Source organism: Camelus ferus, chromosome 4 (assembly GCF_009834535.1).
Source record: "Camelus ferus isolate YT-003-E chromosome 4, BCGSAC_Cfer_1.0, whole genome shotgun sequence".
In the NCBI taxonomy this organism is placed as follows: domain Eukaryota; kingdom Metazoa; phylum Chordata; class Mammalia; order Artiodactyla; family Camelidae; genus Camelus; species Camelus ferus.
The window spans coordinates 33,081,704-33,106,245 of NC_045699.1; the positions used below are offsets into that span (position 1 = coordinate 33,081,704).

The 24,542-nt window shown below is 45.2% G+C and overlaps 1 protein-coding gene and 1 pseudogene across 6 annotated transcripts in view; both read right to left on the reverse strand.

The window, feature by feature from the left end:
• Positions 1 to 1,461: 1,461 nt before the first annotated feature.
• On the reverse strand, positions 1,462 to 2,055 carry LOC116663362 (annotated as a pseudogene).
• An 8,448-nt stretch (positions 2,056 to 10,503) lies between these two features.
• DOCK8 (dedicator of cytokinesis 8) overlaps positions 10,504 to 24,542 on the reverse strand; it is a 223,965-nt gene continuing 209,926 nt past the window's right edge. For all 6 annotated transcript variants that reach the window (XM_006192725.3, XM_032477776.1, XM_032477777.1 and 3 more), the window contains 5 exons: positions 23,969 to 24,205; positions 21,826 to 21,969; positions 20,486 to 20,592; positions 12,028 to 12,198; positions 10,504 to 11,632 (listed from right to left, as the gene is read on the reverse strand). In XM_006192725.3, coding sequence (XP_006192787.1) covers positions 11,572 to 11,632; positions 12,028 to 12,198; positions 20,486 to 20,592; positions 21,826 to 21,969; positions 23,969 to 24,205 — 720 coding nt within the window. In that variant the 3' untranslated portion in view covers positions 10,504 to 11,571. The remainder of the gene's footprint in view (positions 11,633 to 12,027; positions 12,199 to 20,485; positions 20,593 to 21,825; positions 21,970 to 23,968; positions 24,206 to 24,542) is intronic.

A 24,542-nucleotide genomic window follows, 5' to 3' on the forward strand; every position in this document is an offset into this window, starting at 1 on the left:
TGTCCTCATTGGCTTCCTTCACACTGACCATTAACTGTATCTTAGTCTCCTTGATTAAAAAAATGTTTTAAAGAGCTGTTTTGTTTCTGCTTCTGATTTACGGTAAATGGCTCATCTTGTATTGTTTCCTGCCTTCCTTTCCAAGATGGTGCCTTGGTGCATTGGAGTGGCAGGTGCTTGCAGTAATAGGAAAGAGCAAGCTTTACATTTGCACACCTATGACTGGGGGTTGGTGTTGTGGACTAAATATTGCCCCAAATTCATATGTTGAAGCCCCAACTCCCCCAATGTGATGGTTCAAGAAGATGGAGCCTTTGGGAGGTAGTTAGGGTTGGATGAAGTCACAGAGGTAGAGCTAATCTCACCAATCATGGGACTAGTGGCCTTAAAAGAAGAGGATCTCATTCTCTCTCTGCACACACAGACACACCAAGGAAAGACCACGTGAACACGCAGTTTGCCCTCTACAAGCCAGAAGCAGCTCTCTCACCAGGCACTGAATCAGCTGGTACCTTGATCTTGGACTTCCCAGCCTCTTCAGCTACGAATTATGAGGGAAAAAGTGTCCGTGGTGTAAAGCACCCAGCCTGCGCGCTTTTGTTACGGCAGCCGGAGCTCAGGCTGCTGGTGTTGCTGGTTTCAACCCTGTCTCTGGGTACCTGGCTGCTTGCACTACTGACCTTGGTGCTTGGGAAAACTGGCTCTTTCTGGCTCAGTCAGGGCTGGGGGTGGAAGGAGGGGTCTTCCCTTGTGACTTGCTCCCAGATGCAGACAAAAAAATGTTGCCCACCCTCAAGTCATCAGTCACTGAGGCGGCCCCTGAGGGTGTGCCCTGGGGGGAATTCAGGATGGAGAAAAACAGGATCTGGCCTTAGATAGTTAAGATGCATATCTAAGGAGTAACTGCAAAGAGCCCAGACTCTTGCATGTTCCTGTAGAAAAAGCACTAAAATCACAACCTAGAGATGTCTGTTTCTTGTGATTAGCAGTAATCTTTTGATGTTCAACTGCAGCAAAAATTCCTACATATCGTGGTTCCTCCCTTACCTCTTCAGAGTAGTTCCTCAGAGCTATCTGAGAGGTTGTCCTCCCAGGCTGCAGTCCTCAGTTTTAAGTTCCCTGAATAAAACACAACTTGCAACTTTAAGCTGTATGTTTTTCTTCAGTCAACATAGCCCCTAGTTGGCTTTGGTGACCCTGCAAACCACGCTGTGTCTCAGCTGGTCCCTGGCTTAGGCTGATCAGCCCATCCCTTATCTGGGCAGCCTGACTCTCAACTCAGCTGCACCCATGTCCTGGAGGTTGGGTGAGATGCCTTAGTCCTTCCTGTGACACCTGGGGATGAGGAGGCCCAGGCCAAGAGAGGCTCATACAGACCCTCTGCCTGATAACCAGCTGTGTTGTTGTTGTTTTAGCTGTCAAATGATCCTTTATTGAAATATCTCTCTTTGCAGTTCTTAACTAGATGGGCATTCCACTGTTGCTGTCAGCTACAATGTCATGAGGGTGGTGCCATCAACACTGCAGCCCATGGACTGGGCAGGCCCCTGGATCTCCTTAACGATTCCAGAGAGTTCTCTGGCTAAAAATTGGTGCCACATCTGTCTGGCAATGCTGACGATCCCATCAAAAGTGCTATTTCCACTGTGCTTAATGTTTTTCTGTTTCCTTCTGTCTCTGGTAGTCACTTGAAGGCTTTGATGATGAGGGAAGAGGCAGAAGGTACCACCTCGGTCTGCGCTGTCTGTTCTGAATGCTTAGTTTCACTGTCATCCTTAGACCCTTTCAGGCACTGGTTGCCTTGGCAATGTTATCACTTACCTTTTTTTGGAGACAGACCCAGGTGACCAATCCTGGGGCCAGGGCAGATGTGGCACCAACTTCCTCGTGGGTGCACTCCTAGTTTATGACTTTGAACTCTTTGAGGTTGAACTTGGTCAGCACAGTGGAGGCAACTGGTGTCTGATAAACCCAGATGTGGGACAACTGGAGAAAGCTGTGTCTTGGCTTCCTCCGAATGCTAAGGACCCATGCTGTGCTTCCCTTCTCCCCCATGCTGCACGTTGGTGGGGGCCACTTGTGTGAGGGTCCCTTGGCTGAGTCTCGTGAGGAGCAGGACAGTTTCCCTGTCTTTCCAGGGCTCGTTCCCCTAACTTTATCTACCATCTGTGATCTCAGCCTTGAATGGAGAAGCCAGTACACACGAGTCACTTTTCCTCCTCCAACCTCTGTCCTTTCTTCTGGCACTGTCTCAGTTTGGAAGGGAAAAACAATCCATCTTTTCTGTGCAGCAAGGACACCCCTTAGGTCAAACCTCAGTTCTCTCTACCGATGGCTTAGAGCTCAGGTCCAGTCTTCTGACTGTTGATATGTTAATGGGAGTGACAGGAATTTAGAAAATCCTTTTCTTTTTTCTACAAATTCTGGCATTTAAAGACTGTTTTTCTAGAAACTCAAATTTGAAAGTCAAAAGCTGGACATGTACATTTTTTTCTCTTTGCAGTCCTGTTATAAAAATCTCAGTCCTCCCCGAGGCACAGAGATACCTCAAACTGAGCAGGGGAAAAGTCATTCAGAGTATAAAAAAGAATAATATATTTAAAATATATTAGCCTTATTACATTTTTTTCAGACTTTTCATGATGTCCTTTAACTTTTCACCCATCACCCAAACTCCCTGACAACCCCTACCCAAACTGCAAAATGGAATAATAATTATTATTGTTTATTGAATGCTTGGTGTCAGACAATAACCCTGTAGCTGTTCATGTCCCCACTGAACAGATGAGAAACTAGGGCTTAGAAAGATGGCTCATACAATGTAACAGAACTAATTTAGGGAAAAACATTTTAGAAAACCCATTTCTACCTTTTTTGCTTTGCTCACTTTGGCTCAAAAGTCATTCATTCATTCTAAAGCTGCAAATGTAAAACTTTAAAAGACAAAAAAGAAAAAATCCACTAATAAGCATATGTATTACTGAATAGCTTTACTGTTCACCTAAAACTAACACATTATAAATCAACTATATTTCAATACAATAAATTTATTTTAAAAATCCACTAAATAAGATAAGTTGGTGTTTAACACACTGCTTAAAAAATAGTAAGCTCTCAGGGGTGAGGGTATAGGTCAGAATGCATGCTTGGTGGGCAGGAGGTCCTGGGTTCAACCCCTAATGCCTCCGTTAAAGGGGAAAAAATAAAAATAAAAAATAATTTTTAAATTAAAGATAAATAGTAAGCTCTCAAAAAGAAGACAATAGTTATTTATTAATATTATTTCTATTGATGTCCCACGAGATGAGCATCTTAGTACACAGAGATGAGAGGTCCATTGTGCTACAAAATCTTGGTATAATTAGATATTTCCACAGCTGAGCAAGAAAGTAGGTGAAATGCTTCGGGAAGACAGGAGATCCTGGTTGAGATGGAAACATGGGGTTGTCATTCTCCTTTTCTCTTGGGCAGGGAATCTGGGAGACCTGGGCTCCTGCTCAGGCTTAGCCAATGCCATGAGGAGGTCATGGAAGGTCCTCTCTATAGGTTAGTTTCCTTACCCATAAAATAAGGGGTTTGGATGTCATCAAGTGGGGGCTAAGGTTTCTCCTTATGTTAGGAATCCTGGGAAAATGCTATCCTCAGCGATGGGAACGTCCAGACAGCCCCCGAGTGCTGCACTGTCACCCTAACACCAAAATCTCTCTGCTTTTTGTTCTCCTCTGTTCTCTCCTGTGCTCATCCCCAATTCGGGGGAGGAAGCTGAAGTGATGTGGCGACAGAGAGAGAAAAGAGGGGATGGGTAGCAAGAGGGGACAACAAAATGGCAGACGATGGAGAGTGTGTGCAAGACACAAACTGCACACGTACCGTTTTGGAGAAAGGACAGGAGGGAAAAGGTGGGGGGTGTCAAAGACTGAACATTCACCTATTTCACTCAGTAAATAAAACAGTAGCTGAAATTTATTAAGCCCTTGTTCAAGGCCTGGCCCCTTGTCAACTGTGTCACGTGGGTTATCTTATTTAGTCCCCACATATCTCACTATATAGACAAGGCTTACAAGGTTCATCAATTTGTCCAACATCTCTATCTTAGGCCATTTGGGCTGCCATTACAAGGTGCCACAGACTCAGTGGCTTATAAACAACAGAAAAGTTTTTCTCACAGTTTGGAGGCTAGAAGTGTGAGATCAAGGCACAGGGCAGACTCAGTATCGGGTGAGGACTCTGTTGTGGGTTACAGATTACCTATTTCTCACTGTATCCTCCCATGGCAGAAAGAGTGAGAGAGCTCTCTGAGGTCCCTTTTATCAGGTCACTAATCCCATTCATGAGGGCTTCACCTTCAGGATCTAATCAGCTCCACAAGCCCCCACCCTCTCTGTCACATTGGGGGTTAGGGTTTTGAAAGATGAATTTTGCGGGGACACAAACATTCAGTCCATTGCAATCACTAATGAGTAAGAGGCAGGACAAGAATTGAACCTCACCGTCTTCGATTCCAGTGCTGCGCTCATAAACACTAGCCCACATTGCCCTCCTCTGTGCTGGGGAATGTCACTATTTCACTTAAGGCTGACTTAGCATTTAATCTTGATCTCATGGCTGACCTAGCATGATGAGTTCACCACCCACAGTCAGACAGTCAGACAGACAGTCAGGCACCTACCTGCACACTCACTCACCCCTTGATGACACTCAAGAAGGCTCAGCAAAGAAAATTCAAAACAGTGAATAATATAAATAGAAAGTCTTTTTTTGTTAGATGCCATCACATAGGGACAGCTGTTTCAGCTTCTTAATTAACTCTGGCTTAATCTCATGTTGAAATTAACTCTTGTTCCTTCTCGTGCAAGATCACCGCCTGGACACATTCCCAGATCATTCTCAGATGACCACAGATGCCTGAGGTTTGTTGGGGGATAACACACATATAAATAAGTGGTGACTATTCCTAGCTAACTAGAACAAATTTTCTGAATAGAATCCCTATCAGAAAACCAGCATAAGCCTCATTTTAGGACACTTCTAGGTCACCAAGGATCGTAAGAATTATGGTAAAAGATAGAGCTGTGATGTGCTGACGTCCCATTAGGAGTCTTTCACACGGTGATCATTTCCCTGTCAAACATTTCAACCATGGAATATGTGAGGACACTTGGGGAACTACACCTCAGGAAAGTGGAAATGAGAGTTAGAAACTCAGGGCCCAAGGCTACGCCGTGCCCCTCAGGGATCACACTGGTTTCCTAGGTCAGTCAGCCATGGTCCAGGGGGAATAGCAGGAACCTGGTCACTCAGAAGAGACACCTGCCCCTTCCAGGGACATGGGCAAGGCAGGGGCTGCAGATAAGGTGGGACGTATAACCTGGTGGAAATGCCTGTCTTCATTCATCAGCTGCTTACAAAGTGCCCATAGTTAGGTACAAGGCCTTGTCTGGGCCTTTGGAGATATAACTTGGCCCTAGAGGAGCAGAGCCCTTCTTCTCAATCACATAAAGCCACTTCTTGCTCTAGAGAAGAGTATTGAAGCAAAGGAAGAGAAGAATGTGGGGATTGGATTTCTTTCTACTGTACCTTGTGCCCAGGGAGTCAGTTCTGGTCCTTGCTGGATGGTTCTCAGATGGCATGTCCTCAGATGGCAACATCCACTATGATGGAGGTTTTGGAAACTGCATTCTCTTACTAAAATGTCAGTTAGCCTCACAGAACAGCTGAGTGAGGAAGGACCAGAAACAGTGACTTTATCTGACTTGACTCTGTCCCATGCCAGGGAAGACGGCTGACTTAGGCTCCCAGAAGGAGGGATTCCTACACTGACAGTGCCACCTCTTGAACTCTGTCCTCAGTATGCTCCCCACCCCATCGCTCCCATCCTACCCCCTTACAGTTCCTTCTTTCACACCCTCATCCAGTGTCTTTATCCTTCTCTTGGGAACCTCCCTGTGCACCTCCCCGTACCCAATATTCACTGCCTCTGCTGGGGCTGGGGTTTTGCGGTGTCCAGCTTTGTTGGCTCTGAAAGACAGGTTCAGTCTAGTAGGTGAAGGAGACATTGGTAGGGGGATAAGATCCCACTGCAGTTTCCCACCAATGAGAACTATAGATTTTTTTTCATGTATTACCTTAAAAACAAGCAACCAAGTAAGCTTTCATATTACCCAGTGACAACACAATCTAGTTTTATTTGAAGAAATGATATTTTCTCTATCAATCTGACTCTGACTAGCCCCATGCAAAACAGTAAACGTGGCATTATTTAGTTGGAGAACATAAGAACTACGAACAGGTCTGTCTTAACTACCCAGGATGGTTAGTGTCTACTTGGATAAGAACTTCCTGATCTTCAATCTCTTCACTGATAAAAAGAGGGATAGTTCCTGGCCTCAAGGAACTTCTAATCAAGTGGAGGGGACAGTCCACACAGACAAAACCAGAGCGCGATGGGCCAGTAAGGGCTGGAGGAACGGGAGAAAGGTTTCAAGAAGGGATTAGGCTGTGGCTATGTTCCAAGCTGGAGTTCAGGTGGAACGGAGGGTGGGGACCCTTTCAAACTTCAACAAAAGCTGTGTGCACACGTGCCTCTACTGGAGTGGGTCTGCTCTCCCCCGGGCAGGGACTGGGTCTTGCTTCCGCATCTGCAGGAAAGCCTGCCCCGCTTGTCCTCCACCGTGCGAGCCTGCCCTGAGATTCAGAGTGCCGGCAGGTGAAACCAAGCCCGGGAGCCAGGGGAAGGTTCCTGCCCAGAGACTTCACTAGACACCCCCACCCCCGGCCAACACACACTTCCTCCCACCCTTTCATTCCAAATACACATTTACTTGCACCTTCTGGGATCCTCCAGTCGCAGGCGTCCCAGGAAGGAGATTTTAGGACTATGCCCGTTTCCCACACTATTACTTTACTTGATTCCCACTTCAACAGCTTTTCCTGTAGCTTCACAATTCCTGAGAAATAAAACCCCCGAGCCTCCCCGAATCCCTCGTTGATGCTGTACAGCACCCCCATTTCCCAGTTTCCAGCTACTCACTGCCTGAGACCGAGCACTTTTTCGCTCCAAACACAAACGCCCGACGCGCGCGCATGCGCAGTAAACCCCCCCGGGGGGGGGGAGGTGTGCTTGTTTTCTCTAACCCGCGTTTAAACAGCTGCGCTTGTTGGGGTTCCTTGCACTCAGTTCTCCATGGATTAGGGCCATTGAGTTTCCTAATCAGTTGCTTGCCTCCACGCGGTCCTCTTTAGAAACTTTTGGCTTGATATGTATCTGGAGACTTTCGCGCTCTGGCTGCAAAGTTGGAGCCGGTGGAGTGGAGCAGGTGAGGCTGCCCATAAACCCTGGGCTTCTCAACCAGCAAAGGCAGCTCAATTATTGCAAATGCGTCGTGGCTGCCAAGTCCTCTCTTTCTTCCTTATTACTCTTGGGGAAACTGGCCTCTCACTGGCTCTGTTTCAAGTGGAAGTCGGTGTGCTTTGATACCCTCAGGGAGCACTTACAGGCTGGGGGCCACAGGTGGGCTGTTAGAATCTGTGTATTTACGTTCCAGAGGAATGCACTGGAAACATGCTGCACTTGAGGAGAAGGGAAGCCGTGTTGGATTGGGTTTCCAGGCGCCACTGTGCACCCTCTCAGTTCCACTGATACCCTTTTTTCCTTCTACCCTGAAGGCCCTTGTGTTGGCCTTGACCAGACCATGTAAACTGGCACTGCAGGTTGAATAGACCAGGCATTTACTTTCTGTTAAGTCAGGCCTCTGTCCTGCCTGCACCTTTGGCCTGCTTTTGATCCTTGCTGCCAGCAGTGAATGCAATGTGTGAGGGCCTGGCTAAACTTTCTGGAGGTGTCAGTTGTAAATAATGCTTCCTTACACATGGGGCAGCACATTTGAGTCGCCAAAACATGTCCCCATGCGGTAATTGTCTCACTGGATTTCCTCAGCAGGTTGGGAGAAGACAGAGCAACTCATCCTTTTTTTTTTTACAGTGAAAAGACCTGAAGATCAGAGAGCTGCAGGACTAGAGAGTGGAAGAATAAGAAAGTGGGACTTCTGCTCCTTCGTCCAGAAACCTTCTGCAGTCACACAGGCTTTCCTTCTTTCTTTTTTTAATCTAATTACCCTGATAATCCTGTTAGGTAAAGGAACAGTTCGTTCATGTCATGTTCTCTGGTTGCAGAAAGGAAATGACAAGGGACAAGAGAGCTGGTTCCTCGGTTGTACCTTTAGAGCTCTACCACCTTGCTAATTGCTCCCTTACCCTGGCAACCAGCGACTTGCCATCTTCCAATGTGTGGGGAAAACAGTAAAGGCGAAAGCCATTTAGCTGTCAAGCTAATGTCGCAAACATCATTATCAGACCAGGAACTGGGTTGGACTCAGTAGCATCGTTCCAGGGAGAGCACTGCTCCCCCAAGAACGTAGGAACGTAGACAACTCTCTGAAAAGTTTTCAGCTGAGGCTCTGCTACATTTCCTTCACCAATTCTATAGCAGAAAACGTAGTGACCATCTGAGCCCTGGCTTTTTAATCAGGTGCTGTGATTCTTATTAAGGATAAGGTCTATGGTAACTCAAAGGAAAACAGCAGAAAAGGGGGACAAATCCTCATAATTCCTGCCCATGCATTCATTGATAATAGGTAAAGTCTAGAGGGAACATTCCTCCTGGGCTAGTTGACCCAAATCGTCTATCCTGTTAGGTGCTTTTGGCCCAGAGATACAAGAGGAATAGTCTGGCAGAAATCATCACTGATGACCACTTTCATTCAGTATTTTGGTCATTTACAAACATTCGTGGAGTGCCCACGATGGGCCAGGCACTGAGGACACAGAGATGAGGGTGAAACATAATTTTGATGCTTGACTTTTTCCACTCAAACCTAATTTTATTCCATTTTCCCTGTTGCTCTCACTTTTCTCTCAGTGCCCCTCCCCGCTCAGCTCTATTCCTGATCATTTGCATCATTTTTGGCAAGACACTCCCGAGGATGGGAGTGTCCACCCCTATCTGTCCCAGTCCCCACTCTTCTTCAGGATATGATAAGCCTTGGGTCCTCCTTCATGTATGGCATATCCTTTTCATCTCCCCTCCTAGGGATGGTCCTTCCAGATCAGTGGTTGTGAACATGATATGAAAAAAAAAAAAAAACCCTGTAATCCTGAGCTCCCTACAAGTTCCTTCTTCTGAATGCATTTACTTTGAAGCAAAATGTTCCACAGGGAACCCCTGTGGTTTGTTATGCTTCTTTTCCCCTTTCCTCCCAGTTCCCCGAGGAACTACCCATCCCTCTATCGCTAGCCCTGTGGTTTGAGTCGGTATTGACCCTGCTTCTTCTGCGAGGGGAGAACCTTGCTTAGCACGAGCCACTCCAACCAGAGCAAACCAAAGAATTTGGGAATTCTGGAACCCAGAACTTCTTTTCTTTGTGGAGCTTGGTGGTATGAGGTTGTGAGGCTCAGGACTGCCTTCGTCATGATGGGTGAGCCTGGAATTTCCAGGAACCACTGCTGAAAGCCTGAGGATGGAGCCACACAAGAGAAAGCAGAGATGAAAAATGGACCCAGGACATGGTGTGTGGGCCCTGAATCGAGCTGAGTCTGAACCAATTCTCCTCTAGGTTAATCTGTTAAATGACCCAGTAAACTACACTACCCTCTTTGAAAACATTGACTTGAGTTTAGTTTTCTGTCCCTTATAAAAGATTGCCAACCGAAAACTACTCTTAGGCCAGGGCTTCCCAAATGGAGTGCCACAGGGTACCCATGAGTTGGGTTATAGATTTTACTTGAGGTTGATTGCCCCAGCCCTTGGTATCTAAAAGCAGAGGACATTTGATCTGGAGTATTTTAGGTCACAGGATTATTAGGGCTCTTAGAGCTAAAAGCCAGCCCTGCATAACACCTAACCCTTACTGTCTGAGGCAGAATACAACAGGTGTTGATAATGGTGATCCTGGAGTCACTCAGAAAAGGTTACACTCCATGGGGCCTGTCCTAGTCTGCTGGGTATTATGGCCACGTACACACAGATGAGATGCTCTTCCTCACTAAATGAGGTACTCTGGAGGGCAGTGACAGTGTTGTTGGACCTTGGTCTCACCCAGTGTCTCTCACACAGAAGAAACTAAACAACATATGGAATTAAAGTATGTCATGCATACTCATTTAAGAAAGCAATTAAATACATAATATACTTTAGAAAGAGTTCTGCCCCAAATGCCCAAAAAACAAAAAGTTTGCCACTTAAACTGGTAAGCTTAAGTAATTAAAAAAAAAAAGTCCTCTTTCAGACTATAAATTCATGCATACCTGATGGTGTACACAAAAAGTTCTGGAATACTCCATATTACATTCTCTCTCGTGACCAGCAAGATTAAATACTGCATACGAGGTGGGATCCTGGGTAGCACTGTTTGACCAAGGCCATGATTATGCATCTTTCTTCTTCTCTGAAGTGTTTTACAAAAGAGTTACGAGTTGTCAAAATGAAAAACACACATTGCAAAGGGAGACATTTTGCTTCCAATTCTTATTACATTTTGAGTACCAGTCAAGGTAATCAGTCATATTAAAAATATATAATTTAATTCTCAAATAAGAACTTTGTTCATCTTTCTCCTAAAGTACATTGTCAAAAGAATCCAAAGCTGAATATATTCTGTAGCTGATGTACATACGCTGATGGACAGCACAATGTTCAGAAATTAAAGCAGAAATAGTCTCCTTCTGTAAAAATAAACTTGGCCCCAGAGAGGGGGAGAAAAAAAGAAAGCAAGAGCAAACATAAGGAATATGCAAAACTTTAGAGGAAAATTCTTTCAATTTAAGGAACTGCAGCACCTGCAACTTTCAGCAGGTCGCTCAGCGTACCACACGTCTGCTGTATCAGTGCTTCCACGGTGCTCTTCTATAAGCGCATGCTAAATTAACTTAACATAACAGAACGGTAAAGCAAAAATAACTACACAACAATTAGTCCACCGTTACCCAAGGGGTAACAAATTCACAAATAATGAATCCATCCCCAAATTTCTAGCCTTCATGATTTTTTGATTTCTAGTAAGGCCTCCCCTCACAGATTTATTGAAAGGTTTTGCATTCCAGCAAGCTCACTCTCCTTTCCTATAAAGAAGGAGGAGTGAAGTTTGCTTTGCACAGGTTGGTGGACAACTATTCCCATTTTTCCTAGGGCAATTTGGGTTTATCTAAATACAGATTAAATTTAAATACAGGTGAGAGGAAGTCACCCCTTGGCTAGATGGTGACTGACCATTCAGCAGGAGACGCTGTTTATGCCTTGTTTTGCGCGATAATGGGAAAAAATATGCCGTAATAAATACACCGGCACCTCTGATGAACCATACTCCACTACTTCCATCGCCTAGCACGCCCCAAATCTGGTCAGACCCCATTAGGGTGTAATTGCCATCGTCACTTGGATCCCAAAGCTTCCAGAATGCTGTCTGGTCAGGGAGGATGTGATCTGTCCTGTGTGGTAAATGTCCTATGTTTTAAGTACCAGCGGGTCCTTCTCCGGGGTCACAGGGCCTCAGTCTTCATGGGTGAAGATAGCTTTCCTCAGCTGCCCTGTGACAACTGGGTTTCACATTTCCTGAAACTAGATCTGTGGAAGGAGTCTCTGAAATTACGGAGAGAGAGGGAGAGAGAGAACAGAGGAAAGAAAGATCAATTAGCCTTTTAGAAAGAGGGAGGGGGAAAAAATCACTCACTAGAAAAGGTCACCAATCATGGAGAACCCAATAAATACGTAAATAAGGGAAGATGCCGCCATCCCTTCACACTGTGCGGGAAGAAACGCAGGCAGCAATTGGGCCCTGGGAAGACGGCGGGCAGAGGCCGCGTGCAGGGGCCTCGGGGAGCTCAAGGAGGAGGTGCGGGGCGGGGATCAGGACGCCAGCGGGGCGGGTCGCGCGCGCTCTGGCGGCTTCCCTGACTCCAGGCCCGCCCCCGCTCGCCCCGGTCCTGCGCTTCTGATTGCTGAGCCTCACGCCTTACCCTTCATCCTCCTCTTACCTCTTTTGACTCTCAACTCTGAACAGCGGCTTGTAGAGTTCTGGGATTTTCCGCTCGATCATTGGCCTGAGGCTCTCTTTCAGCTTGTTGTAGTTCTTTTTGAGTTCCTGCTGGTACTCCCTCTGGTCTGTCGTGATGAGACGCTTGTTTTTTTCCACGGCTTCACCGCATCTGAGAGGCAAGTATCAGGGTGGGGAGAGAATGAGGTGACACTTCATATGCGCTTGAAGTGCTTAGAAATTTTCATATATTTAACTCATTTAATCTTTACAGAAATTTTGAGGTCGGCTAGTATCACCGTCACACCTCAGGTGAAGAAACTAAGGCACAGAAAGCTTAAGTAACTTGCCTAGTGTCCCAAAGCCAATAAGCTGCAAAGCAGGCTTCAGAGGGGGGAGTATTCCAGCCCCAGAGTCTGTCTCCCAGACAACGTGGCACATACCATAGAAGAAAATCATGTTACTTAAACCTGATGAAGCCTTACCTTTTATTTTATACTGTTCTATCCAAGGGAACTTAACATTCGACAAACCTTGAAGGGACAACACAATGGTTGAAATTCAGCTGACATGCAATACACAGTAATAATCTGTTTTCCTTCAGACAAATAGGATCCCTGTGATTAATGTGGTTTAAACTGTTTTCCTAATAGTGGTGCTAGATTTAGCTATGTTATGGGGACACCCAGACCTTTTTACCTAATCATTTCTATTAAACATGTTCAGGATGACAGTCAAAGGTAATGAGGGTGGCATGTAGCTACGGCCACAGCTTCATCATGGAATTAGCCTGCTGTGGAAGAATGACTCCATTTAATTTACCCCAGAAGCCAAAAAAACTCCCTTAACTGGATTTTTGCCCATCTTTTAAATTTGACATCAATTGAAGCAAATTGTAGGATACCTAAGGTTACATACCAAAGGTTTCAGGGAAGAGCTAAGAAGGGGAGGTGTGTAGCCTTTGAATCCTGAGAAGTCTACATCACCCCTTATTATTGTTTTTATTGCCTCAACTAACAGTTATGAGCTACCACCACATGTAAAATGAAATCAGTTTCAGGTGAGTTAAAGGCCCGGGCTTGTAACATTGGCAGACTGCAAGGGCTGCAGAAGCTAACTGCTAACTTGGGGATGTCTACTCTGCAAATCTGGGGAGAAGTAACTACATTCTCTGTGTTTTTTATTATCAGAAGTCATAATAGGTAGTTTAGCATATACTGATCACATACTATGTGCCCTAGACTGGGTTAGATGCTTTACATGTGGGCAGAGCTGGGGTTGAAACTGAGTTCCTACTCATTAGCACAATGAATTAACTGTTGCAATCCTCAGTTCTCTCATCTGTAAAATGGGGACGTAATCTCATACAATCGCCGAGGGTTGTTGGGACAATTCATTGAGAAGCTGTGATGCTAAGATTTTTTTTTTTTGAATGGCCACAGCAATAATTGCCCATCCTCTGTGCTCTTGCAGAAACTTGCCACACTCCCTTCAAAAGTCAGGTGGTCATTTATGACTGCCTCGGTGAACGCAGCGTGGTGGAAGTCATGCTGTGCCACTGGGTAATAAAAGGCAATATAGCTTCTGCCTGGTGCTTACTCCTTTCTTCTCTCTCTCTGTCTCAGGACAGGCACCTTTGGAATCCTGAACCAACTGCTGTTTGAGTATTCTCAGCCCAGACACCAGACATGTGAGTGAGGAAGCCTTTGGATGCTTCAAGCCCCAGCCACCATCTGACTGCTACTGAGTTAGAGTCTGAACAAGAATCACCTAGCCAACCTCCAGAACCACCTACATAATAATTAAATGTCCTTGGTGTTATTTTAAGGCACTAAATTTTGGGGTAGTTTGTTGCAAAGTAATATATATATGTGTGTGTGTGTGTATATATTTAAAACATAGTGTTTTAAAAAGACAAGTATTTTAAAAAGATAAGTGGAGTGAAAAAATTCATCTGTTTGTAGTAACTTTCTATTTTAACAAATTTTATAACTTATAAAATTGTTTCATGTACATTTTCCACATTTATTTCTTCCTTCCATTTGGATTATATTCTTTAGATTTTCTTATTAAAATTAATTTCCACTATGTTAATTTAAACCCATAAACTAAAGTGAGCCATGCATTAAACTTCCCTCCCAAAGAACCACATCTCTTGGGAAATGTACACAGGATCATATAACTACACTGCAAATAATTTTTTTTAATGGTCTTATCTGTAACATTTTCATTAGGTCCACGAACATCTGAATTGTGCTACTCTCACTCAGTGATACCACTGTTCCAGATAGCCACCTCCTTTGGGGCTCCCTTTGTTGATAAATTCACTGAACAAAAGCATTCTCTTATAGTCAGTGTGCTGGGGTTTTTCAGCAGTCAGAATCCTAAAGAAACCAGACAGATGGGGACTAGAAAAGGCAGGAAGTTGTGCCTCCAGAACATGGTGCCTGGCTTTTGTAACTTTCACAGTCCTCTATCTAAGGAGGTAGGTGTCTCTTCTACAGAGAGGGTGGTCATGTAGCCCTCACCTTCTGCACTTCTTGCCCTCCCTCCTCGGTGATACTCCTTCAGCACAGCTCACATCAGTCCCTCAGAATGGCAAAAAATTGCTAGTTGCTTTCTCAACATCCATTCCCTCTTCCTTAGTAACAGAACTCCAGGTGGTATACCCACCTGGAAAATTATATTCCCTAGCCTCCCTTACAGATAGGGACAGCTGACTGGGATATAAGATGAGATCACTAGGTAAAGCTCTTTTAATGGGTATAGCCTTTTGCTCTTTCCTCATTTCTATTCCTTATACTTGCCTAGGATGTGGTTGCGATGGCCAGAGCCCTAGCAGCCATTTTGTGGCTATGAGGATGGGTACACCATAACCAAGATAGCAGAGTGAAAGAATGGAAAGAGCCAGGGTCTCTGATGACTTTATGTGGCCACCACACATCTCTGATAAGACTATCTCTGATCTTATTTTATACAAGAGAAAATAAGTTTTCATCTTATTTAAGCCACTCTTACTTTCATTCTCTGTTACTAGCAACTGAATGTCATTCCTAGAGAGAAAAGCACAGCACTGTAGTAAAAAGGACAGACTCTGGAGCTGGAGTGCTCAGCTCTGAATTCTGCTTCGCTGCTTACTGGCTTTGTGACAGGAGGCAAGTTACTTAAGCTTTCCATGCCTTAATTTCTTCACCTGTGATGTGACGGTGATACTAGCCGACCTCATAAATGTTTGTAAAGATTAAATGAGTTGAATATATAAAATGCTTAGAATAGTACTGGGGCATAGCTAAAATCTAGAACACTTATTTTTATTATTCCTGATAGGTCCAGTCTGAGTGCAGAAACTATTCAATATGAAAATGATGATAGACTATTAGAGATTTCTATATTCCAGTCCCTTTCTTCCCCCATAGTTAATGAAACTAAGATGTGAAGAGATGAAGTGCCCTGTCTAGAGTCACACACCTGTGGGAACAGCAGAGGTGGATGGAAATCCAGGATCCCGCTGCTCCCAGGCTGATGTCTCAACAGCCCCACTATGTCTTATGGTACAAACCTTATGGGGGCAGACAAGTCTTGGGCAGACAATGCCTACATTTAAATCAGATTAAGTCTCCTTCCTACTTAAATTGGTCGGGTCTCTATTTGCCCCACTGAATACTATTATACTTTTCAGTCACTTAGTATGTGCCAAGCCGTATCCTAAGCTCTATGAATTGACTGTTTTTACCCTGATACTAACTTTAAGAGGTAGTTATGACTACTATCCCCATTTTACAGTTGGGGAAACTGAGGTTGTGTAACTTGCCCAAGGTCACAAAAGCTAGTTAAGGCAGAGTGGGTGTTTGAACCTAGGTGACCTGGCTCGACAACCCCAGTTCTAACCCCAACACTACAAATGCTGCCTAGGAAAGACCTTGACCCTTCCAGCTAGAATCCAGGCCTTGGTCTCAAGTTGGAACTATTCTCTCTGGAAGTCCCAGTTTGTGGTATTCTGCCTTTCTGATCATCTTCCTAGTAATACTTTAGCAAGCTTCTACCTGAGGCCCATTGAAAAAACATAGCTGCTAGAAGGAGGGGAGAGACACTGGAGAAACTAAGAGATTGGCCCCCATCCTCCTCCTGTGACTGGAGTGACACATATGCTCCAGGCACTTAAAGGTAAGGGAGGATTATTTGGGGGCAGGGCACCGAAGGGCATCCGGCCTTTCCACCCGAAGCACTGCAGTGGGTGTGAGGGTCCCATGGCAGAGCCATCTCCCTGGACACTTCCCAGTGGCTTTCTCTAATCCTGCCCCCTTCATGTCTTCCATCCCAGCCTGACCTCTACCAAATCCCAGATCCAAGGGCAGCCTGTCCCAATGGAAGACTAGTTTAATTCGTGGTTCTGCCAGTTACTTGCTTTGTGACCTTGGGCTAATCATAGTCTCCTTTAACCTCATTTCCTTCATCTATAAAATGGGTTTATGGGGATGAAATGGTGTCGAGTGTGTGATGACCTGACCAAGTGGCTGTGAGCGAGGAGGCCTGCCTCTCCTAGAGCAAAGTAGGGGTGACAGACCATCATCACCCCCACTTTGCTCTAGTGTAAAAACATGTTATACTTTTCCATCATTTAGTATGTGCCAAGCCCTATCCTAAGTATACAGTGAGCAGATGGCCATTTATGAGGCAGCAAGAGGTTTTTTCCCAGGAACAGAATCTACTGCACCTTAATCTTGGACTTGCCAGACTTTGGCACTGTGCACTCAGTCTGTGGTGCTTTGTTCTAGTGGCCCAAGCTAAGACAGAAATGTAAGAAGAAGAAAACTTAAAAACACAGACTGGCAGTGTTTAAAATGGTCTGGGTGCTTTGAGGGGCAGAGGAGGGAAACAGAATGTTGTACCCCTTCTTCTTGGCTTCTGAAACCCTGATGTGTTTTTTCTTATCGTGAGAAAAAGGAGGAGGGGATCGAGGTCCCAACTGGCAACTATCTGAAGAACTGCAGGACTGGCTGGATGAGCGTCAGCTGCAGCAAGTCAGCCTGCCAGGTTCTTCCTGGCTCTATCCTGTTCTGCTACAGCTGAGTCAGAAAGGCCACTGCCCAGCAGTGGGGCCCAGCCACAGTGTACCCAGCAAGCATGCATTTCCGCTATTGGCAGTCAGCATCAGAAGGCTCACTTATGTTCACCTTGGAAATCTAGGCTTATCGACCTCCAGCCCCAGTCTGCTGAGCAGCTGGAGCTCACTCAAGGTAAAACCTGAGAACAGTTTCATCCCTAAACATTTTCCACTCCTGTGTCAACTCTGCTGACAGCAGAAGTGGGGAGAAAACACAACAGTGCAAACAACTTGACAGCACAGTTCCTCTATTCATTACAAAGCTGTAACTTGCTGATTGGACTTGAGAAGTAATTAAGCAATGGAGGAAAGGAAGGTTTCCTCATTTCCTACTTGTATTTAGGGTGTAAGTTACAGATCATCACATTCACTCCTTTAAATATACAGTTGATGAGTTTTAGGAGATTGATACAGTTATGCAGCCTTCACCACAATCTCGCCTACTTTTGGTCTATGTGAAATAAAGTAGAAGTCAATGTACTTTGACTTGGACAATGAAATAGTGAGCAGAAGTATTGTTTTGCCTGTAGACGTGTCTCACTTGTACTGGGACTTCGTACTTGCACACGTGTAGGATGGTGCCTGGAACAAAGTATGGGCTCATCCAGCTTTTGCTGAATGAACGAATGACATCTATAGTTGTTCCAAAGTGTAACAGCATGGGCACCTTTGCTGTTTTGAAGGGAGGAAAGGGAAGGCGTGGGAACAGGCGTGGCCTGAGGGATGAAGCCCGTGAGGAGGGAGGGAGGAAGAAATGTGAGATGTGGGTAATAAGCAACTCTGCAACTTAACAGCTTCTACTCATCCAGGAGCTTCAGCACCTGGGAGCTTGTTAGAAATTCAGAGTCTTAGGCCCACCCCAGACCTACTGGATCAGAGCCTGCATTTTGACAAGATCCCCAGGTCATTTGTTTGCATGGCCAAGTTTGAGAAGCACTGATGCCTATTCTTGTGGCATTGCTAGAACAGGGCAGTGGCCCACCCAGCGGTGGAGAAGCCTGATTTCCCATATGAATCACTGGGAGGGTTAGAGAACAACTTTTTATGCGGTGAATTTGATTGTGAAAATCCAGCATGTTTGCCCGCTATTAGGGGAGAAAGATAACTTAACCATCAAAAGTTTAATACGTGACTTTGCTAAAAGACTATCCCTAAGAAAACCCACTTCCTTTTGTGCGTCGTGCCTGGGACTAGCTGTACCCAGCCCCGGGGCTCTCTGCAGTCATTTGTTCTGGGGCTGGGAGCTCATTAGAAATGCATGTTCAGCTGGGATTTTATAAGGACGCACTAACTAAAACACAAAAAAATCACTTATCTTAACAAGCTTCCCTTTACATTTATAGTCTATTCAGAGTCCTGTTTTCCAATGACCTGTCTCCCCAGGCTCTCGTCCTCGTGATGGCACGCCCACAGAATGCACCACTCCTGCCAACTCAGAGGAGCCCAGATGCATCACAGACATCCCTGCCTCTGAGTCTTGTCCTCCCTTCACCAGTAATGGCTCTGTTTTCCTGCTACTCTCTTCCTACCACCCCTACACTCAAGACAAAGTTTAAGTGATGTTTTCGACAAAGCCTCCCCCAGCCACCCAAGCCTGCAAATGGCTATTCTCTCCCAAACTCTGTAGCCTCTATTTTGTGTGCTCTCAACAGCTCTTAGAACGTGCTGCACTGTGTTGTTATTTAGCCAGATAAAAGTCCTATCGTCAGGAGCACAGGAGTGTCCAGCTCTTGTATTCCTACAAGTCATAGCATACCTGGGTCCTAGTGTGTGCTCATTAAACATTTCAGAGGTCCTTGTAGAGGTCCAGGGAGGCCCAGGCCACTGCCACCTTCAGGGATCTTTAAACATCACTCATTTTAAATGAAGACACATGGAAATTAAATGGATCCCCTGAAAACTCCCCCCATATTTTTCTAGCCTTTTGTTCTGTGAAAATGCACGTTTACTGAAAAATTATCTAGCTTTCGTGTAATGTCAAAATTACTGTGAAATACAGGAAACAATTCAAATACAAGCCAATAAATATAATCTCTGCTTGTGTGCATGCGTATATACGTGCACGCACACTTAAAACACACAGCTACACACACTCACCCCATCTATTACTAAGCAGCTGTTATTCATTGCAGGACAAAGAATGTTTCCTTTATACCTACATCTCATCAAAGCCTGTGAAGGAGGAAAACCTCATCCAGCACCAGCATTCTGGTGAGTTTTCACTGAGTTTAACAAACTTTCCCTTTAGCTTTCTTTATCCCCATCTGCCAAGTGAAGCTATTCCTACACTCTACATGCTACTCTAAGGTTCTGGATGAAAAGGAACACTGGTATACATTTTTCTGATGTTCCTCTCTTATGGGTGAGGTCCCTTCCTTCATTCATGAGGTCCCATCACATCCTTCATCATCATTCTTTTTAGGGCCACAGGAGTCCCAGTGTACCTGTCTGCATTGCAGTGGTTTGCAAGATGTGTCCAAAGATTCACTTCTGCCCTAGACTGAGCAGGCTGCACTTGGAGCAGATCCACTGCAGAATTCAGGAGCAGAGATGGGGCTTGTCTCCCCCTGGGAACTGCCACAGAGGTGATGCCTCAGTTTTAAAAGCTTCCTTGTATCTCTCAGTTTGAGGCAGTGTCTTTTTACATTTCTAAGAATAAGTTACTGTCTGACATGGGAAATTACAAAGACTAGCTAGTGCCAAGAAGCCTTCAGGCTCCAACGCATCAGTGGACTATCAGCACCCTGAAGGAAGTGTGGGCTGTTTGGATTCAGAAGACCTGGTTTGAACTCAGCTCTGCTACTAACTGGCTGTGTGACCTTAATGCAATCATCTCCTATCTCTCCATTTCCTCTTTTGGAAAATGAGGATGGTAATAAGACTTGTTTTACAATGTGACTGTGAGGCACATGTGAGATGATAAAAATGAAAGCATGTTTAAGTGTTAGTTACTGATTACGTTTCTTTTTACTCTTTTTTGTTTTTTGGGGGCAAGGGGAAGTAACTAGGTTTACTTGTTATTTTTATTTAACAGAGGTACTGGGGGTTGAACCCACGCTGAGCATGTGCCCTACCGCTGAGCTCTACTCTCCCCACTAATTACTTACGAGTGGTGCAAGCAGTGCTGCCCTGCGCAAGCTTCTCAAACTTGGGTGTGCGTCAGAATCCCCTGGAGGGCTTGTTAAAATGCCGGTTGCCAGGCCACACCTCTGTAGAGTCTGACTCAGTAGGTCTGATTGGTACCTGAGAATCTGCCTCTCTAGCAGATTTCTCAAGTGATGCTGAAGCTGCTGGCCTGGGGACTGCTCTTCCAGAACCAGTGCTCTCCTGAACTCCCAGCCATTTCCCCTCTTACCGCATTATGAATTCCTTAAAGCATAATCTCAACTTGTTGTGATGTCGATAGAGTTTTGGGTCAGCTGGAATTTCGGCCAAAAATACTTGGGCTACTTCCAGTGGTCCCTGATGGAGAAAGTGAAAAACATTACTGATGTTGGAGAGAAAATGAAATTACTTGGGAGAAAAAGTTGGCGTGACTTCTAAGTTTGAGCGTGCAGTTTTGTAGTTAGTGTGACCCAAACAAAAAAATCAAGGAAGGTTTTGAACTTCTCAGGAAAATGTTGACTTCTTAGGAGGAGGCTGGAGATTTAGGGGGATACTCAAAAGTATAAATGTATTTCCTTAATCAAATGCTATTAGTAAGAAGTTTTTCTTCATATGTAAAGGTAATATACTACCTCAAAGGCTATGTGCTTGGGTTGCTTTTCTGAAAATGGGGACTGTCTTGATCCATCCATTTATATCCGCTTGCCTAGTTGCCCAAGAAGCAAGCATCGTTTTGTGTAACTGCTGGCTTGAGTCAGAGATATTCAAAGTACAAGTGTGATCATACGCTTAGAAAGTCTTTCAGTTTCATTAAAGGATTGATATTAGCAAAGGCTTCCTAATATTTTCTGGTCTTGGAAATATTATAGTCACGTTTCCTCTCTGCTACTTCTGTTCCCTTGATGTTGCGTGGACACAATTTTTGCAGGGGAATCCAGCTGTGCCGAGGGACAAAAGAGTCATGATGCTCACTGAGTTTTTGCATGTGGAGGTGTGCAGATCTAGATCTGAAGTTAAGGAAGCGCACGAGACAGAGAGAACTAAGCTCATACTCCATGCATCTGAGACTGGCTTAGTTCCATGCTGAGCCTGGGAGTGAGGATTCTAATGGGTCTGAGAAGCTCCAGTCCGTTCTGAAGTGGCCCAATATGCTGGGTTCCAGGTCACTCCTGCTCAGCAAATCTCCTGGTTTCATCTGGTGACTGACTCAGGGTGGGATGTCCTAGACCCTTTCCCTTCTCTCCTACAGGCATGCTTACAAGCCCTGCAACAGCTCTGCCTAAGCTGGGCATGACTCAGCATTCCAACAGACCCAGAGTGGGATCGCACTGTCAGGACTGTCCCCAAGTGAAGACTTCTCCGAGAAAATGGTACCCCTTAGACGTGGTCCACTGATCTCGAGGATTTCTTTTCTACGTTGGGTTTTTACATGAAGTAGAAGAGACCGCCTCAGGTATTCAGTCTAAGTTTAGGAACATCATTTGTATGTTGATCAGACTCCTCATCGACCTCAATGAAGGCAGCATCAGACACATAATGAAATCAAAATAACGAGAACCAGAGGAGCTGCCACCAGCTGGTTTTTCTTACCTGATTGACAGTAGCTCCGACAGAGCCCTGCAGCACCATCTGAAGCATCTTGGCATCAGGGGGCTCCTGGTTAATGGCAACCGCTAACTGCAGGGTCTTCTTCTTCATGTCTTCAATGGCAACTTCGATTGGTGTCAAAACAAACTGAACATAAGACATAAATGTAGGGAGGTCATCGTCTGGTCTTATAAGCCATGGACAAACCTGGAGCTATGACAAAGAGGGCACCTGGGTTTGAAGCAGTAGCTAAGGCTTTCAGAGCCATTTAAAAGAATATGGACAGGTTAAGAGGAAGGAAGGGCCTAACATTTCTTGAGTACTCACTATGTTCCAGGAAGTTTACATATATGTGTCATTTACTCCTTTAAACAACCTTCTATTCTTTCCACTTTACAAAGAGGGATTTATAAGGTTAAGTAAGTGCCACAAAATGACACAGGTAGGAAGTGGGGAGGCTGGATTTTGACCATAACAATGGCTACATTCAAAATCTGTGTTCTTTCTACACTGTTAGGTTTCCTTTCCATTTGTTTAACAGGCTACTCAACTTACAATTGGGAAAGCTATTAGAAGCACAGCATTCAAGATTTTCTTCCCTGCCATAACACAAGATTTTGGCATCGTGTGTGCCTTCTCCAACCCACCCTGAAGGTGGATTCTCAGTAAACAGAATTCTCTTAAGGGTCAACCAGATAGTTGCGAAGTTCTGTTGATTTGGAATATGGTTCTTTCTGAATGTTATAGGTGGAGTTACGTCCCCTCTAAATTCATGAATTCATTTCTTAACCCCTAGTACCTCAGAATGTGACTTTATTTGACATAGGGTCTTTATAAAGGTAACCAAGTTCAAAGGAGGTCATTAGGATGGGTCCTAATCCAATATGGGCTACCTGTCCCTATAGGAAGAGGAAATCTGGACACAGAGACATGCACAGAGGGAAGATAATGTGAGGAAACATAACGAGAAGGTGGCTGTGCACAAGCTAAGGAAAGAGGCCTCGAACAGATCCTTCCCTCACAGCCCTCAGACGGAACCAGCCCTGCCAACACCCTGCTTTTGGACTTCTGGCCTCTGGAACTATAAGACAGTACATTTCTATTGTTTAAACCACCCAGTCTGTGGTACTTTGTTGCAACAGCCATAACAAGCTAGAGCATTGAGGTTCTTGGGCAACTACAAATGGCCAAGAAAAATTGTGAGGACTCTTACTGGGACCATGAGCTTATTTCTGTGCTATGCCTACATGTCCTGGTGCTCAAAAGTCCAAAACAGTAAGAAATACAGCAGATGCCTTCTGAACGCACCTGCTCTTAGCTGAGTCATCACGTTAGGCCTCCTCTGTCCTCTGCAAAATGCACTCTCGGAGGCGGCTGCTGAACACTTGAGCCAGTGGGCTACTCTCTGGGAAGCCCAGGCAGCAGGCTCCTGCCCACGGAGGTGTATGTTCAGCACGATTCATCTGGGCTCATTTGCCAGCTTCATTATGCCTGCTATTCTTGTTATTTTAATGACCTAATCTAATTAAGTAACACATAAACTGGTGAACTATGGGTGTGGAAGGGAGAGTTGTTTCTATGAAAACCAAGCTAATGCTTGGGCAAGACATTATGAAAGTGAGTTGCTATAAAGATTCCTGTCTTATTAGGTGTGCCCAAACAACTGTAAAAGGCTAGTGGCAAAAAAAAAATCATAAAAATTCAGACGCATTCTGCTCTCCTATTGTTTAACAAGGATCTTTAAGCTCTCACTCTGCTTAACAGAAACCAAAACTGAAAATCCTGGGCAATGCCTTAGGGGTGGGGTTTATACAAGAAAGACAATGCTGAATTGTGATCAGCCAACCCCAAATTACAGAGAAGACTGTGGCTCTACACAAAATGAATGACAAATAAGTGGACATGGATGTGTTTTAAAGTAAAAGAAAATGTTTATAGTATGTCTGGTTGTGAGTGATTCTGTGTGCTACCCAAATGGAATTCCCTGGCACCAGGAGAGGGCAAGGATAACCACCATAATAATATTTCAAGGGTGTCCCCTTTCAGATTTTCACTCCAGTCTGCCATGAAGGAGGTTTGGGAGGTGACCCAGGCCCATGCATTCAGCGGCCTCCATCCTGAGCATGTTCCCCCTGGGTGCCTTTACCTCCTCCTTCTGGATGACGCTGATCCTGGTCTTGATGTAGGGGAAGGCGTGCATGGTGGTCAGGACAGTGTTCCTCCGGTACTGCTCGTGCAGCTCTCCTCGAGGCCTCCCCTCCAGGGTGAAGGGGGTGGTGTACATGAACCTCCGCAGATTAAAATTCTTCTCAAAGTAGGTTAGCCTGTCTTTCATCTCGTACTCATCAAAGTAGGGCTCCACAAAAGTGATCTGTATGTAGGCCTGAGGAGGAGAAGGTAGGGGAAGAGCAGGTCTGCAGACAGTCACCCAGAATGCATAGAATGGGGAGGGGCAGGCTGGAACACAACCCCAGCACCACCCCTCTGAGCTCACAAAAGCCACAGAAGCTGAGAGTTTCTAGTGAGACTTCAACCATCGGCCATCCTTCTTCTCCACCCGCAGGGAGATGAGAGAAAGGACTGGGAGGAGGAGAGGGGAGTGTGCCCATGTGAAGTCAGGTCCACGAGTCACCCCTCCTGGCAGAGCTGATGATCCAACTGAAACTTGGTAGGAGAATTTGCAAACTGCTATCAGAAGAGGCAAGGCTTTCCTTTTCAGA